Below are 12,578 nucleotides of genomic sequence, written 5' to 3'. Positions count from 1 at the left end.
CGTTGCTTCTGACTTTTTATTAACCCATCTTAAATTAGGTTTATTAATCACATATGAACGCTAGCATGTATTGAATAAGAAGTATAACCAGGCACACTACTTTACTTAAATTGATGTGATTTAATGTGCTACATGCAAACTGCTGCTTAAGCACCACAGAAACGTTGCATCATTGAATCTGCTCTCAGTTCGACAGCCCTCTCAGAATCACAGCAGTTCTAAGCAGCAGCGTTACCACGACCACTCGAGTCTGCCTCCGACAGGAAAGGAAAAAAGGTCTCATTTGAAAGCCCTGTCCAGAGAAGTGATTTATGTGACATTGATGATGAAGGCAGTTATTCAGGCTGTTGGCCCACCCCCTCTCTCTCGTAAGGACGGCCACTCAGGTTAATCAGTTCATTCACTCAGACGCAGTCTGGGGACATCATCCGCCAGCTGTTCACAACTAACAAGACTCCACAGAGTAAGAATCCAGAGCATTTCATCAGACCCAGGAGCACTGCTGGAGGCGAGCATTATCTAATGTCAATATGTTGCAACCTGTATGAAGTGTAGCAGCCATTTTGTGTCTGAGCACCTTATTGCAGCCAGTGACTGCAGTGGATGGCGCCAGTGCAAAGCTGAATAAATAGTACGATATTGTCCGAGTGGAAATTTGAAGAATAAAGACCAGTGAACCGAGCAAAGACTGTTGAGCTGAGATTTTCCAAATGTGTGTGTGATTGTTTTACAGCATATTTGATAAACTGCAAAGATGCAGTAGCAGATTTGTCAAGTGAAATAAACTCACCTATAATTTAAAATTATACACAATATATAAAACTTATCAAAGTAGGCATCTTCTTTGGCGCAATACAGAATATATTGTATATAAAAATGCAACTTTAGCAATCTTGCATGTATGCATTTACTAAAAAAGACATAATGGCAAAGAAAAAAAATATCTCAAATCCGGATCCCCAGTTAACCCAATCCACAAAATTCATTAAATGTGTAGTTGTGGAGAAAAACTGTTTTTCATGACCACAAAATCTTTTTCTACTTATACAAAAGCAGCCATCGATGCACTCGGTTATTCTGTGGTTACAAAGTGTGTGATTCGGAACAACGTGGATGGCGAACAAGATATTTATTTTATTATTAATGTTATATGTGCAACAGGGTTTCTTTTCCAATGACTGTATGAATAAAAGGTGCAACAGAGACAATGTGCTCACACCTACCACAGGACTTTATGCTTCAATGAAGCTGCTATTGAGAGTGTATCTGATGTTATAGTCGACAGTTCTTACTGAGAGAAAAGGCACTTTTTTAGGGAAAGCTGCAGTGGTGGAGGGTAATGCATGGCTGTCCAGCAGCAGCAGCAGGATCAACCCTCCTCAGACACCGCCTCTTCCCCACCCCCTTTTACCCTGTAAATTATAGCAGCACTTTAGCTAATGAAAGAGTTGAAGACCGGGCACTAATAAAAGCCATTAAGTGAATAAAGCACTTCCCCCTCTAACAAAATTAAAGAATCTACCCATTTGGAGAGGGAGGACTTTGTATTAATATTTATGAAATGCGGAACCCGGTGGCCCCCCCCAAACTCCCCAACCCACGTCCAATCCTAGCCTGACCAAGTCCTCCTTGCCATTGCACCTATCCCAAGAGAACATCCCAAACCCCTCCTAGCTTGAAGGAGGGGCAGGAGACGGGGACTTGAAGGGTGCTGAGGACGCAGTCTGGACAGTCTGTCTCAAGTAGAGCAAGCTGGAGGACCCCTCCAAAGACTGCTCAGCACCCGACCGACTTCAACTCTTCTCAACCGGCTGCAGCTACAGCATCGACTTTGGGTCCAGCGGATGGAAAGGTGGGTTTCATGGGAAGACCTTCCAAAGACAGCAGCTTGAGGTTGTCAGTAAAGCACAGTAAGGTATGACTTAAGTTTCAAATTTTAATAATTTGTTGGTGTGTAATTTTGTGTTTTAAATCATTTATTTCTAATGATAATTTATTTTTGGAAACATTTAAACTTTTCTTCAGTTAAATTTAGAATCAGATTCTGAGATTTATACAAAACTTTGAAACTCAAAAGAATTGTACATTTTTGAAGAAGGAAAAAAAACACCAAACTCAAGGTAAGAGAGCATCCTAATGTGTCACAATCATCCACGCATTAAAAACCATCTCACCATCCCATCAGCCATCACTTCAAAACATCCCCATTGTTGTGAAAAACAGAAAATCTCTTCCCATGCCACCGTCCACCATCCTCACCCAAAGTGCTCCCATTTTCACGCCATTTGGTCGCCAACACAGGCGCCAGGTTTTTTTCTCCATGACACATAAATATGCATCACGGTGTAATTTCATCACACAAAGTGGCTCAGTTGCCTGAGCTGTATAAGTTGATTATGGCACCATGCTTTCTCATTCTAGTAAGACATCCCTGGGGAGCTGAAACAAAACAGGCAGGAGAAGGTAACGAGATTGTCAAAGCCTTTGGAGAAACCGCTCTCTCTGTTTGACTTGACTCTTTAGCATTGCGCCCAGTGACCGTTAACGCAGTTAGGGATAAAACGTCAGGAGTGGCCGCGTCTTTAGTCCAAGGAGACGGTGAATGTCCTCAGATGGACAACGGCGATAAAGCTGTAACTGTCATCCTGGAGTTCATTGTGTCACTGGCCGGCAAGACTCTTCTTTATTTTAGTCAATTACAAGTACAATTTCAGTGACTGGAGTCTGCTGCAGCTCTTAACAAGATCGCTGATGAATTACCCAAACTTAGTTTCCATTGATCTGTTGAAGAACACCCAACAGACTGATGGAGAACTGATTTGATTAAGCCACCCATCTGGGCCTTCTGTAAATCTTTCCTTGAAAAATGTTTTTTAAAATTAAACGTTTGTATCAAAGGATTTCATTTTTGGGGGATTTTTTTCTTCGTGTCTGGTAGCGTTGGGCGCGAAGACCCGGAGGGAGGGGTTTGACGCAGTTTGTGCGCAGGAAGGGTGTAGCCCTTTTTTCCGCATTGAGTGTGACCTATGACTAATCTTTTTTGGAGGGAATCTTTTTTTTTATTCTGCGACTGTGTTCATTTGCTTTTGTATTCACTGTGTAAACCAGCGTTGCCATTTTTATTTTTTGACAATCAGTCTTTGAGTGCGGATCTCCGCCCTCACACCTTTAGACTTCTTCGTCTCTTGTCCTGCAGACGCCACCGAACCACTGGACCTTCTTTCAACTGTAAGAACCCAGAAAATACTTCGATATTTTATTTCTTTCAGATGTTTTGACACTGAACCACATTTACCAAGAATGACAAGAAAGTAAAAATGTATTTTTTTTGTTTTACTGTTTATTTTCCTCTAACTTTACATCTTCAACGTAGCTTTCCAGTCTCTCGGATACCTCACACTACGCTGGATCCTGTGTTGGGTTTTTCGTCTTTGCCCAGGACTCCATTGTGCTTGATCTAACCATGCAGTTTGTCTTCTGTCCATGGTTGTGCCAAGCACCTTGGAGGCTTCGGAGCACAAGCTGCCTTCTTCGTGAACTTACAAGCAATTAAGAAAATTCAGATTTCCATTTTCAAGTCACTGATGTACTTGTGCATTTTTTCTATATTTAAAAATATTAAAGAAATAAACTAGCACTATGATAGTGTAATAGTGCAAAATTAAGACTGTAGAGAACATAGGCACCAACTCTGGAGCAAATGATACATTTGATACAAAAGGACCAATAACCATGAGATCTTTTATGTGGCGTTGATGTTCTTCTTCTTTATTCTTTATGCTTTATGCTTTATGCTTTATGCTTTATTCTTTAATCTTTATTCTTTAATCTTTATTCTTTTATTATCTCATGATGTCATAAGATGTAGGAGTATGACCAATAAATATTATCGAAACATCCTGTGTGTTTTTTTACTGGCGCCAATTTCTTTTTTCTTCAAGAGTGTGCGTGTGTATGTGTGTGTATGTGTTTGTGTGTGTGTGCGTGTGTGTCGCTGGGTTTATAGCGTTCACACAGATAAACCTGTCATTTCCTACAAGCTGGTTGGTTCCAAAATGGTAGATTTGTGGAAACGATCAATTACAGTAAGTGCCCAGTGGCTTTTAACTAAAGCGGATAATTCCAGCTGGTGGAGGTCATATATTAAAGCAACAAGCTCTCAGTTCAGACCACGGGACACACCACACATCTATAAATCAAACTGTGACACATTGCGCAATTCCTGAGACAGACAAGCCGACCGGGTTCAGACAGCGAGTTCTTGAAAAGATGATAACATTATATTGCTCCTGTTTCCATAAAGTGCTTGGATACTTATTTCTAATTCAGTATGTGGTGTTTCAAAACGTCAATCACAACAAGTGCATTCAACCAATAAATTTGAGATGATTAAACCAGACTTGTTTCTTTATGATCCAACTTTGTACTTAACTTTATACAACAAAATATGAAATGTTGTTGCAGCAGTTTTTGGTTTGAATCACGAAGACCATTGCTGTCATGAAGTGCATCAAGAGACTTGTTTTGTTGTGTTGTATGAGTCAATAAGCTTCATCCTGGAAAATATATATATTCATGCATTCATCATATTTCCTGAAAAAGACACCCTGCTTTGTTTGGGAAATACAGTCTTACCAACACCAGAGTTAAAATGATGGATAGTGTTGTTGGTTTCACCTTCATTTTGTCAAACTGCACTCTGACTACGAATAAGGTTGTTTGCTATACCTTTGCGGCAGCTGCCATCGCTACTATATATTTCATTCAGTATTTCTTCTTTATGAAATGTATTTATTATAAAGTTGTTTTTGAAAAGGACAGTCGTGTCGAATTACATGAATGTGTTCTATTCTGGTGTCTCAATAAACTGTGACAGTGTGACAGTGACTCTTCAGGACCCTGAAACTGACGCTGCTAAATGGAATTCAACCTTCAATAACCTCAGACTGAGCACAAACTTAACCTGGAAATAAAAATAGATCACAGAAGCTACATTTAGAGGAACCTTCACATTGTCAAAACAAAACCTGTGAATTTCATCTACAATAAAAACTGTAACTAAGTGAAAGCCTTGTCAAGCTATAGAAGATCAGAGCAGACATTATATGATATACTTGTATGTTTATAAAAAATGTGATCATAATAAGTTTATTCTAAGGATTTTGTCCCACATCCAGAAAACATACATATATATTCTAAGCAGGTTTTTAGTATGTAGATGTTTTCTCAAAGCACTGCAGGTGGTGATGCAGCTTAAAATAAAACATTTTGAAGCAAAAAATAAGTATTGACCATTAGAAAATAAACTATATTGGCAGTAACTATGATGAAGATTTCATGTTTATATACTCCATGTTAATTATTTCATAGGTTTGTATGTAGTTTTTTATTTTCAAATATAACTAACTTTGACTGACAACCAACGTCATGCACATTGCCCTTCATGCATATAAACATAAATATTAAAATAATTTTGTATTTTTGTTGTATGGAGAGACCATCAGAGGACAACCCATCCAGTATAGAATTAGTATGTAGTGAAGCTTTCGGATACAGCTGCAGTTTTATGTCGATATTTCATCTTGTAAGATCGAGCTGATCGGTTGAGCAGATAGGGCTTCCAGTAAAACAATTCAGCCCGTCACTGACCTCAGGCCCAGACAGGGAATCTAAGGTTTACAGATTATCCAATTAGACTGCTCTACGGCGGCTGCTTTGCACAAACACAAGGCTAATCACCTTTTTTCTCTACCGACACGTTGACAACCAAGAGAGCTCTGTAGACAGTAGGACACACATGAAGGTCAGTTTATTTGATCTGATTAGTAGCTCTTCCATTTCGGTAACTCTTTTGAAATCACAGGGTTACAAGTGCTCCAGCACAAAAGAATTATGCAAACGGTTTCTAAATTAATCCACAAACAGAGTAAGAAAATAAAAAAAACAAGAAAGGAAGAAACACACAAAAACATTAGAGTGATGCAGGTGGCACGCAGGTGTCGACGTTTGACAGATCATCAAAATTCTACATTCTCAAGCTGAACATAGACAAGAGTTGAATATTGTTCAATTGGGACAGTGCGATCTCATTAGTGAGTTAGCTTTTTGACAACACACAATTTAAATATCTAAATAAATTTAATTTCCTCCCTCACATGTTCGAGCACATCAAGCACACGTTTAACTGCAAATTAATACAAATCGAACAGCGGTAAAATACTTCACTACAGAAAAGAATTGAACATTGTTCTGACAGTGGGGATATATTAACACTTTATGTGGGACTCAAAGTGGAACCCTACATGCTGCTGACACGTGCAAGATGTATTTCAAGATACTTGCACCAGATAGTTATGCTGTAAACGCTGTACTTTATTAGGCCTTTTTTTTTTATTATCTACAGCATGTGGTGCTATTTGTACATTAAAAAAAATACCCCATGCAAACAGTCGATAGTGAGTGATAATGGACTAAACGAAGGATGAATTTAATGGAGTTTGAGTGGGAAAAACACGTAAAAACCATACAAACACAATGCAGGAGTTTCAGAGCTTGTTCTCTGAATAAGGACAGGGAGTTCCAGTGGAAGGGTTACAGTTCTATGGATTTCCAAGACCTATTGTAACACATAGAAAACACAAAGCCATATCTCAATAGTGCAAACTTATGTGACCGTTGATGTCGACACTGGAATAACACTTTTTTCTGAGCTGAATAAATGGTGTGAAATGCAAGCGAATCATTATGTGGCACAAGTGCTCAATGTTTCTTTGAGGAGGAGCTGGTTTATTAGAATGTGTCTGTGAAGGTTTGCCGTGCTGGAAGTGCATTAATACCATTGCATTTGAGGATTTATTTGGTTGTAATAAGACACTGTGCCCCCAATGCTAAAGGACTGGTTTACCTTCAGAAGGCTGTTTTGTCAACACTGGCAGTTTCGAAACAGTGAGGTGGATAGAGTGAAACCTCAACAATGCCAATCCCAAAACACAAAAGAGTACTACACTTGACATTTTCAACTTCGTAGACATGCGTTCCAATAACAGCTTCATTGGGATAAAGAGTTTTTTCCAGTCGTGTGAAAAATCAAAACGCTCATGCTGCAAGCAAACAGGAAACCACTTGCTTTGAATCCATGAAATGCAGAAACATGTTAGAAAGGATCTCCTGCTGAGGCCTCAGTGCAGGACTTCATCTTGGCCATAGTTTTATGTTGTGAAAATGTCAACCAGAAGCTGGTTGTAGTTACCATTCTATGTCCACTACTGTGCAACCATTTCCTTGATATCTAGCTGAAATCCCACCACAGAGGCTGATAAAGAGATGTGGCTGCTGCCGGTATGAACAACCTCAAGTAAAGCCTTGTTGAACAATGGAAGACAAGAACAAGAACATTAAATTGAGAGAAACAGTGCATTTGCAAACAGCATCTCTACAATTGGCAATTTTGGCTCGACCTTACAAATGGTAGCAGGATGCACGTTACTAAAAGAGGCAAAAATGTCCTGTGGCATTGGTTGGCCATGGGCAGCAGTCTGGATGACAATTTCCATGGCAACATTTGCTCCAAAGGACTGTGACAGCTCCTCTACAACCAATATAACCATGTCTATGGATGGACTTCCAGTGTACTTCTTTCACTGTTGGTTGCGACTTCCATTTGAAGTTCACGGTTTACACTATGTACCAAAGTAGTTGTTGTTGGAGGGTTTGATTTGGCTTCACCACCCACATACCCCCTTGATCTACAAAATATCCATCTCAAGCGTAGATCTGACCAGGGCGTGTGTTTTCTCCACCGTGGCGCTCCTGGCTCGGCTGGCGGTTGGTGTCGCTGGATTTAATGACACCCACGTAGTCCTGGATCCCAACCTCCAAGTTTCTGGCCCTCAAGGCAGCAGTGTGCAGCTTCTGTAGGAAATCTGGCATACCTGTCAGGGGCAAAGATAAGACCTCATTATCAGAGAGAATACACACACATCGTAGGCAAACGTGAAATGTATGTGAGGAAAGAAGTATATTCTAAGTATAAAAAGATTTTAACAGACAAAATGCAACTAATGAAATGAGCTCACCACTTGACACCATCCAGCTCACACAGTAACGGGGAAAGACGGTCTGAGGGTCGTCGCTGTAGGTCAGCAGGTAATCAAACCCATTCTGAGAAGAAAAACAATGTCAGACTCAGTGACGACAAAACCAGGTGCAACTTAAACTAATTCTTATGGCGACACATTGATCACAGACCTCATCAAATGACTTGTGAGGACGAATGACCATCTTCGACTGGTATGAATGGACTCGCACAAAGTCCTGAGTCTCTGGGACTCTGGGATGCTGCACGGCTCTGTACAACAGAACAATACAAAATTAAAATCAACAACAAAAAAATCGAAATTGTTCATTTAATAATGTATCAAACACTACAAAAGTCTGTAATTTAGTCCCACCTGGATATTAAGGTCATCAGGTTGTTGTCAACATCAACATCATAGCGGCGTACGTACACATAGTCCCTTGAGTACATGGGATACTGTGAGGGGAGATTAAAAAAGATTAACAAGGGACTATCTGAAACACAACCTATTGAATATGACCTGGCTACTATTTACTCTTGACCCAATGTCCTTCACACTGGACTTGAGTGTTGTGTGTACACATATTTGGTAAAACAAAACACACTAATCCCTTTATGCATGATAGCAATCAACACAAACTCACAGGAAATTGTGTTGCCCAGTGCACAATTTCAGAGCCTGTGCTGACGTCTCTGTCCACCACTTCAAGCTTGATAACCAGAGAATCCCACTTCTTCCTGTACTCTGTATCCAACTGGGGCAAAGGGGAAAGCATAAGTCAAGGGCAAGGTGCTTAATATAGCGCATATTGTGTTGCAGTTGCTTTTGTGCAGCATGTTTACCGTGCAAACATGCAGGTTGTGCAAGAGCAGTTAGGTAATGGAATTGCAAAACAAGCTGCCCTAATTTTACATTAAAGCAATCCATAGTAATAAAATAATCACGTGTGAAAGTCCCACTGCTAAATATGAAACATTCAACCATTTATTAGCAGTTACATATACTTGCATAACTATAATTTTATATAATTAATACAAATATTTCATACGTTTCCTAAGTTTAAGAGTGAATTGTGTAGCTTTTTCCTACTCTTTGGTGTCTTCCTATGGTAAGCCAGTGCCTAAGTGGGTTTGTCAGTTGATTTCTACATTGATTGAGACGGACATATTCCTGGCAGCACACAATGAGATCTGGGAAATCTGTACCTGTACATTGAAGAACTGTCTTGGTGTGACATCGTTGTAGGAGCCGAACACTGCAATTGAAACACAAATAAGGGAAGCTGACTGTCAGGAAAACCTCAAAACACAAAAGAGAGAAATCTGAATGTGTGCTTTATCTGCGTTTCAGAAACCCAGTGAGCATGTGTGGGGAATGAGTGTTGGCTGACCTCTGTATTCGTAGAGGTGACTGTTGGGAATGGGCCGCTTCCACACTCTAAAGTCTTTCTTCTCAATCACAACTTCCCAGCATGACTCCTGCTGTCCAGTCGCAGCGCCCAGAGATGCACTGTAGCGTTTTGCATCCTCCAGCTCCAGTATCTCGAGCCCACACCTTCAGAAGGGATGTAAATGTCAGGAGAGGAGGCTTAGAATACTGCACAGTTGTAGATAAAAGTCAAATCAATATGACATACGTGGACTGCATATACAGATGGGTGACAAATTGGAGGAAACAAGTATATAGTGTTTTAGACGGAGACCAACTCCAAGGCTCCTTTGCATAGATTCTGCAAAGTGTCTAGATAGCTTTAACAACCTTCTTCCAAAAGTTAATCTGTTTGAATGATAATTATGATGATCTAATGAAGCATTATCATACCCAAGCCATTTAATGCTCCCTGCATGTGTCACCCAGCTGTATGTCAGAGCATTCAAATCAAACATCTGGAGAAACATTCCCAACCTGCGAATTTCCTCTTCTTGAATCTTCTCGCTGTCCCACATGAAGACACCTGCCAGGGCGGCGAACAGTCTCCCACTGGGAGCATGCTTGTTCTGAAGTCTGCGCCATATTGATCCCACCAGGCTCCACCTGGTGCGCTCGGAGTACAGGTTGGAGTACAGCTCGCCGATCTGACAGGCACGTCGGAGCCTCTGCCCGGTCACGAAGCTGCAGTGGTCCGCGAATATGGAGAGCAAGCCCTTTCTCTTCTGACCTGAGCCGGCGGCGGCCTCGTCCGCACCTGCCCTCTGGAGCCAGGACAGTAGCAGGCCCACGTTCCTGCCCAGCCACGGCACCTTCTCCAGCGGCCTGCCGCCCTCCGCGACGCTCCGCCGGAACGAGCTGCTGCTGCTGCTCCGGAGCCTCAGGGCGCTCGCTCCGATCTCGCAGATCGGCCGACGGGGCACGGAGTGGAACATGATGGCTTTGACCGTGACACAATCTTCAAAGGCAAAAACAAGACAGCAGCTAGATGACGTGCGTTTTGGCTACAGTTAGTTAAAAAGGCTCAAACCCCGGCTGATGCATGCATTGCCTGCGAACAAGGCGGAAAAAACGTTATCTTACTGAGCAAAAGTCGTAGTTTTAGTCCGTTTCTGACTTTATTACCGAGCTGCAATGCTAGCTAATGCTAACGTTGTCTCCGCTAAGTGCCTGCTAGCGCGACCCGGACAAACACACCCCGACACCGCAGCACTGGTGCGTTGCTGTAAATGTTCTGATCCAAATCTGACCCCGAGACACGGCGATCTACCTGAGAACCCGAGCTGGAGACGACCACACGCTTTCAAAACTCAACCTGCAGGACGTTTGACCTCCTTTTCCTGCTGCCTCCCACACACCCACTCTGACAGGCCGCCTCGCTGCTTCCGGAGCGGCCGCTCATTGGACGTCCGTTGTATCAGGGTAAATGTGATTGGTCGCGGCGGCAGTCCGTCTTAAAAAAGCAGCAGACGTGACGCCAGCATGTGCGCTTGTCTCGCTGCTAAAGCTCTCCTGTGCCCGTGTTTCTCCGCTGATTTGGGATCAGATTTTGGGTCTGAGCTGCTGCTACGGCTCCGGGGGACACGGAGGGTTTAAAATCTTATCCCGGATCAGTGTGTGGAGCCACACCAGGGAGAGGAAGTCGTCCTGTGCAGCACAACCACACGTGTTCGAGGCTGTTTCACAAGACAGCAGCTTAACTTCTGAGTCCAAACAAACCTATTTAGTTTTATTTGGGAAACATTTGTGCTTTGTTGACTGATCTGACAAAAACAATCTGTATGAATCAATACCCATTTGTTGTCATTGAGAAAGTAGCAGAATTGTGTTTTTTCATAGTCTTACAATGAAAATATGGGGAAACATTTGGAGGCAGTGGCTAATATATTTAAGAAAAATACAAACCTTTATATTTAAGTCGACACAGGCAGAAAAAAAAGTACTATTAAAAGTTAAAAGGTCTAAGTAATATACACCAGGTGGCGCCACTCAACCGTGTGGAGAATAGGAGTGTTCTCATAGACCAGTCTGCAAAACTCCAGTGGGTGTACAAGCTAAAAAAATACAAAGTTTAAGACAACACAAAATGAACTTTGCAAAAATAATTACATGAGAAGATTGGGATCAATGGTTCTGAACATTGGAGCCAGCCTATAATGTCCAATACACTCAGCTTTGAAAGTTTAACTTTTTTAATTGAGCAATATTAATTTACACTGCATATATTAGTTTTTATTCCATTCATATTTTTCTATATTTTTTATATTACCTTACACTTAAGTATTATTATCCTTACACTTAAGTATTGCATGTTACTTATTATTAATTATAGATGCCTATTTTTGACTCTTGCAAATTTCCCCATTGTGGGACTATAAGAAAGTATTATCTTATCTTATTTTATTCATGGTATCATGACACTCCACAGGAATCAATGAAGACAGTGGCCTATAGATGTATCACATTTCCCTTTGTCCAACCCTGTCACTTATTCAGCCACTCATTCAGTTATCTAATGTAGCATAACTTGTCAAACAACTTTACTGACTAAAATAGGTCTGGACTAATGAAATAACTACTGACACATTTTATTCTTACAACCAACCGCGGAAAATACTTCATCGAACCCTCCAGTTCTTGTGCTTCCACGTTTCATTTGAAGTCATATGTGTGCCGCAGGTTTCAGGATCACAAGATCATGGGACGAAGATGTTTTTGAAGAAACTCGTGCCTCTGATTGTACTTAACCTCGAAAGCAAATATCCACACACAATCATTAGTTTTTTTTACTGCTTGGCAGAAGATTTGAATACAGGATATTTGCTTTATTACACTGAGAGAAAGTGCTGAACCCAAAATTAAGACTCTGAATTGGGTCTGTTATTGCCTATTGAAGCATGTTAGAGTGGAAGCTATCAATGCAAACACCAGCCATAGATTCTGAGTCCTTCTTTGACATTGACAGTCCCACCATAATCTAATCTGTGATTAAGTTGAGGTCACGTTTCTGTAACTGACCTCCAGTTCCTGACAAGGGAGTAAACAAAGAGTCTGGCTGTTAGTGTGAGACAG

At 41.2% G+C, this 12,578-nt stretch overlaps 1 protein-coding gene across 1 annotated transcript; it reads right to left on the bottom strand.

The window, feature by feature from the left end:
* Nucleotides 1-5,790: 5,790 nt before the first annotated feature.
* Nucleotides 5,791-10,931, bottom strand: stard7 (StAR-related lipid transfer (START) domain containing 7). The gene is made up of 9 exons (XM_034602961.1): nucleotides 10,777-10,931; nucleotides 9,984-10,464; nucleotides 9,469-9,632; nucleotides 9,284-9,333; nucleotides 8,722-8,832; nucleotides 8,451-8,533; nucleotides 8,248-8,347; nucleotides 8,076-8,160; nucleotides 5,791-7,931 (listed from the first exon to the last, which is right to left on the bottom strand). The coding sequence occupies exons 2-9, from the start codon at nucleotides 10,439-10,441 to the stop codon at nucleotides 7,762-7,764; spliced, it is 1,221 nt and encodes a 406-aa protein (XP_034458852.1). The 5' UTR covers nucleotides 10,442-10,464; nucleotides 10,777-10,931; the 3' UTR covers nucleotides 5,791-7,761.
* Nucleotides 10,932-12,578: the final 1,647 nt, after the last annotated feature.

This window comes from Hippoglossus hippoglossus, chromosome 12 (genome assembly GCF_009819705.1).
Source record: "Hippoglossus hippoglossus isolate fHipHip1 chromosome 12, fHipHip1.pri, whole genome shotgun sequence".
In the NCBI taxonomy this organism is placed as follows: Eukaryota; Metazoa; Chordata; class Actinopteri; order Pleuronectiformes; family Pleuronectidae; genus Hippoglossus; species Hippoglossus hippoglossus.
The sequence above is the reverse complement of the archived record's forward strand: the minus strand, read 5'-3'. Positions and strand labels throughout refer to the sequence as shown.

Coding starts and splice junctions, on each gene's coding strand:
- stard7 (XM_034602961.1), bottom strand. CDS start 10,441: ATGTTCCACTCCGTGCCCCGTCGGCCGATCTGCGAGATCGGAGCGAGC. Junction 8,833..9,283: donor GACAGTTCTTCAATGTACAG/GTACAGATTTCC, acceptor CCTTTGCCCCAG/TTGGATACAGAGTACAGGAA. Junction 8,348..8,450: donor CTGATGACCTTAATATCCAG/GTGGGACTAAAT, acceptor TCTGTTGTACAG/AGCCGTGCAGCATCCCAGAG.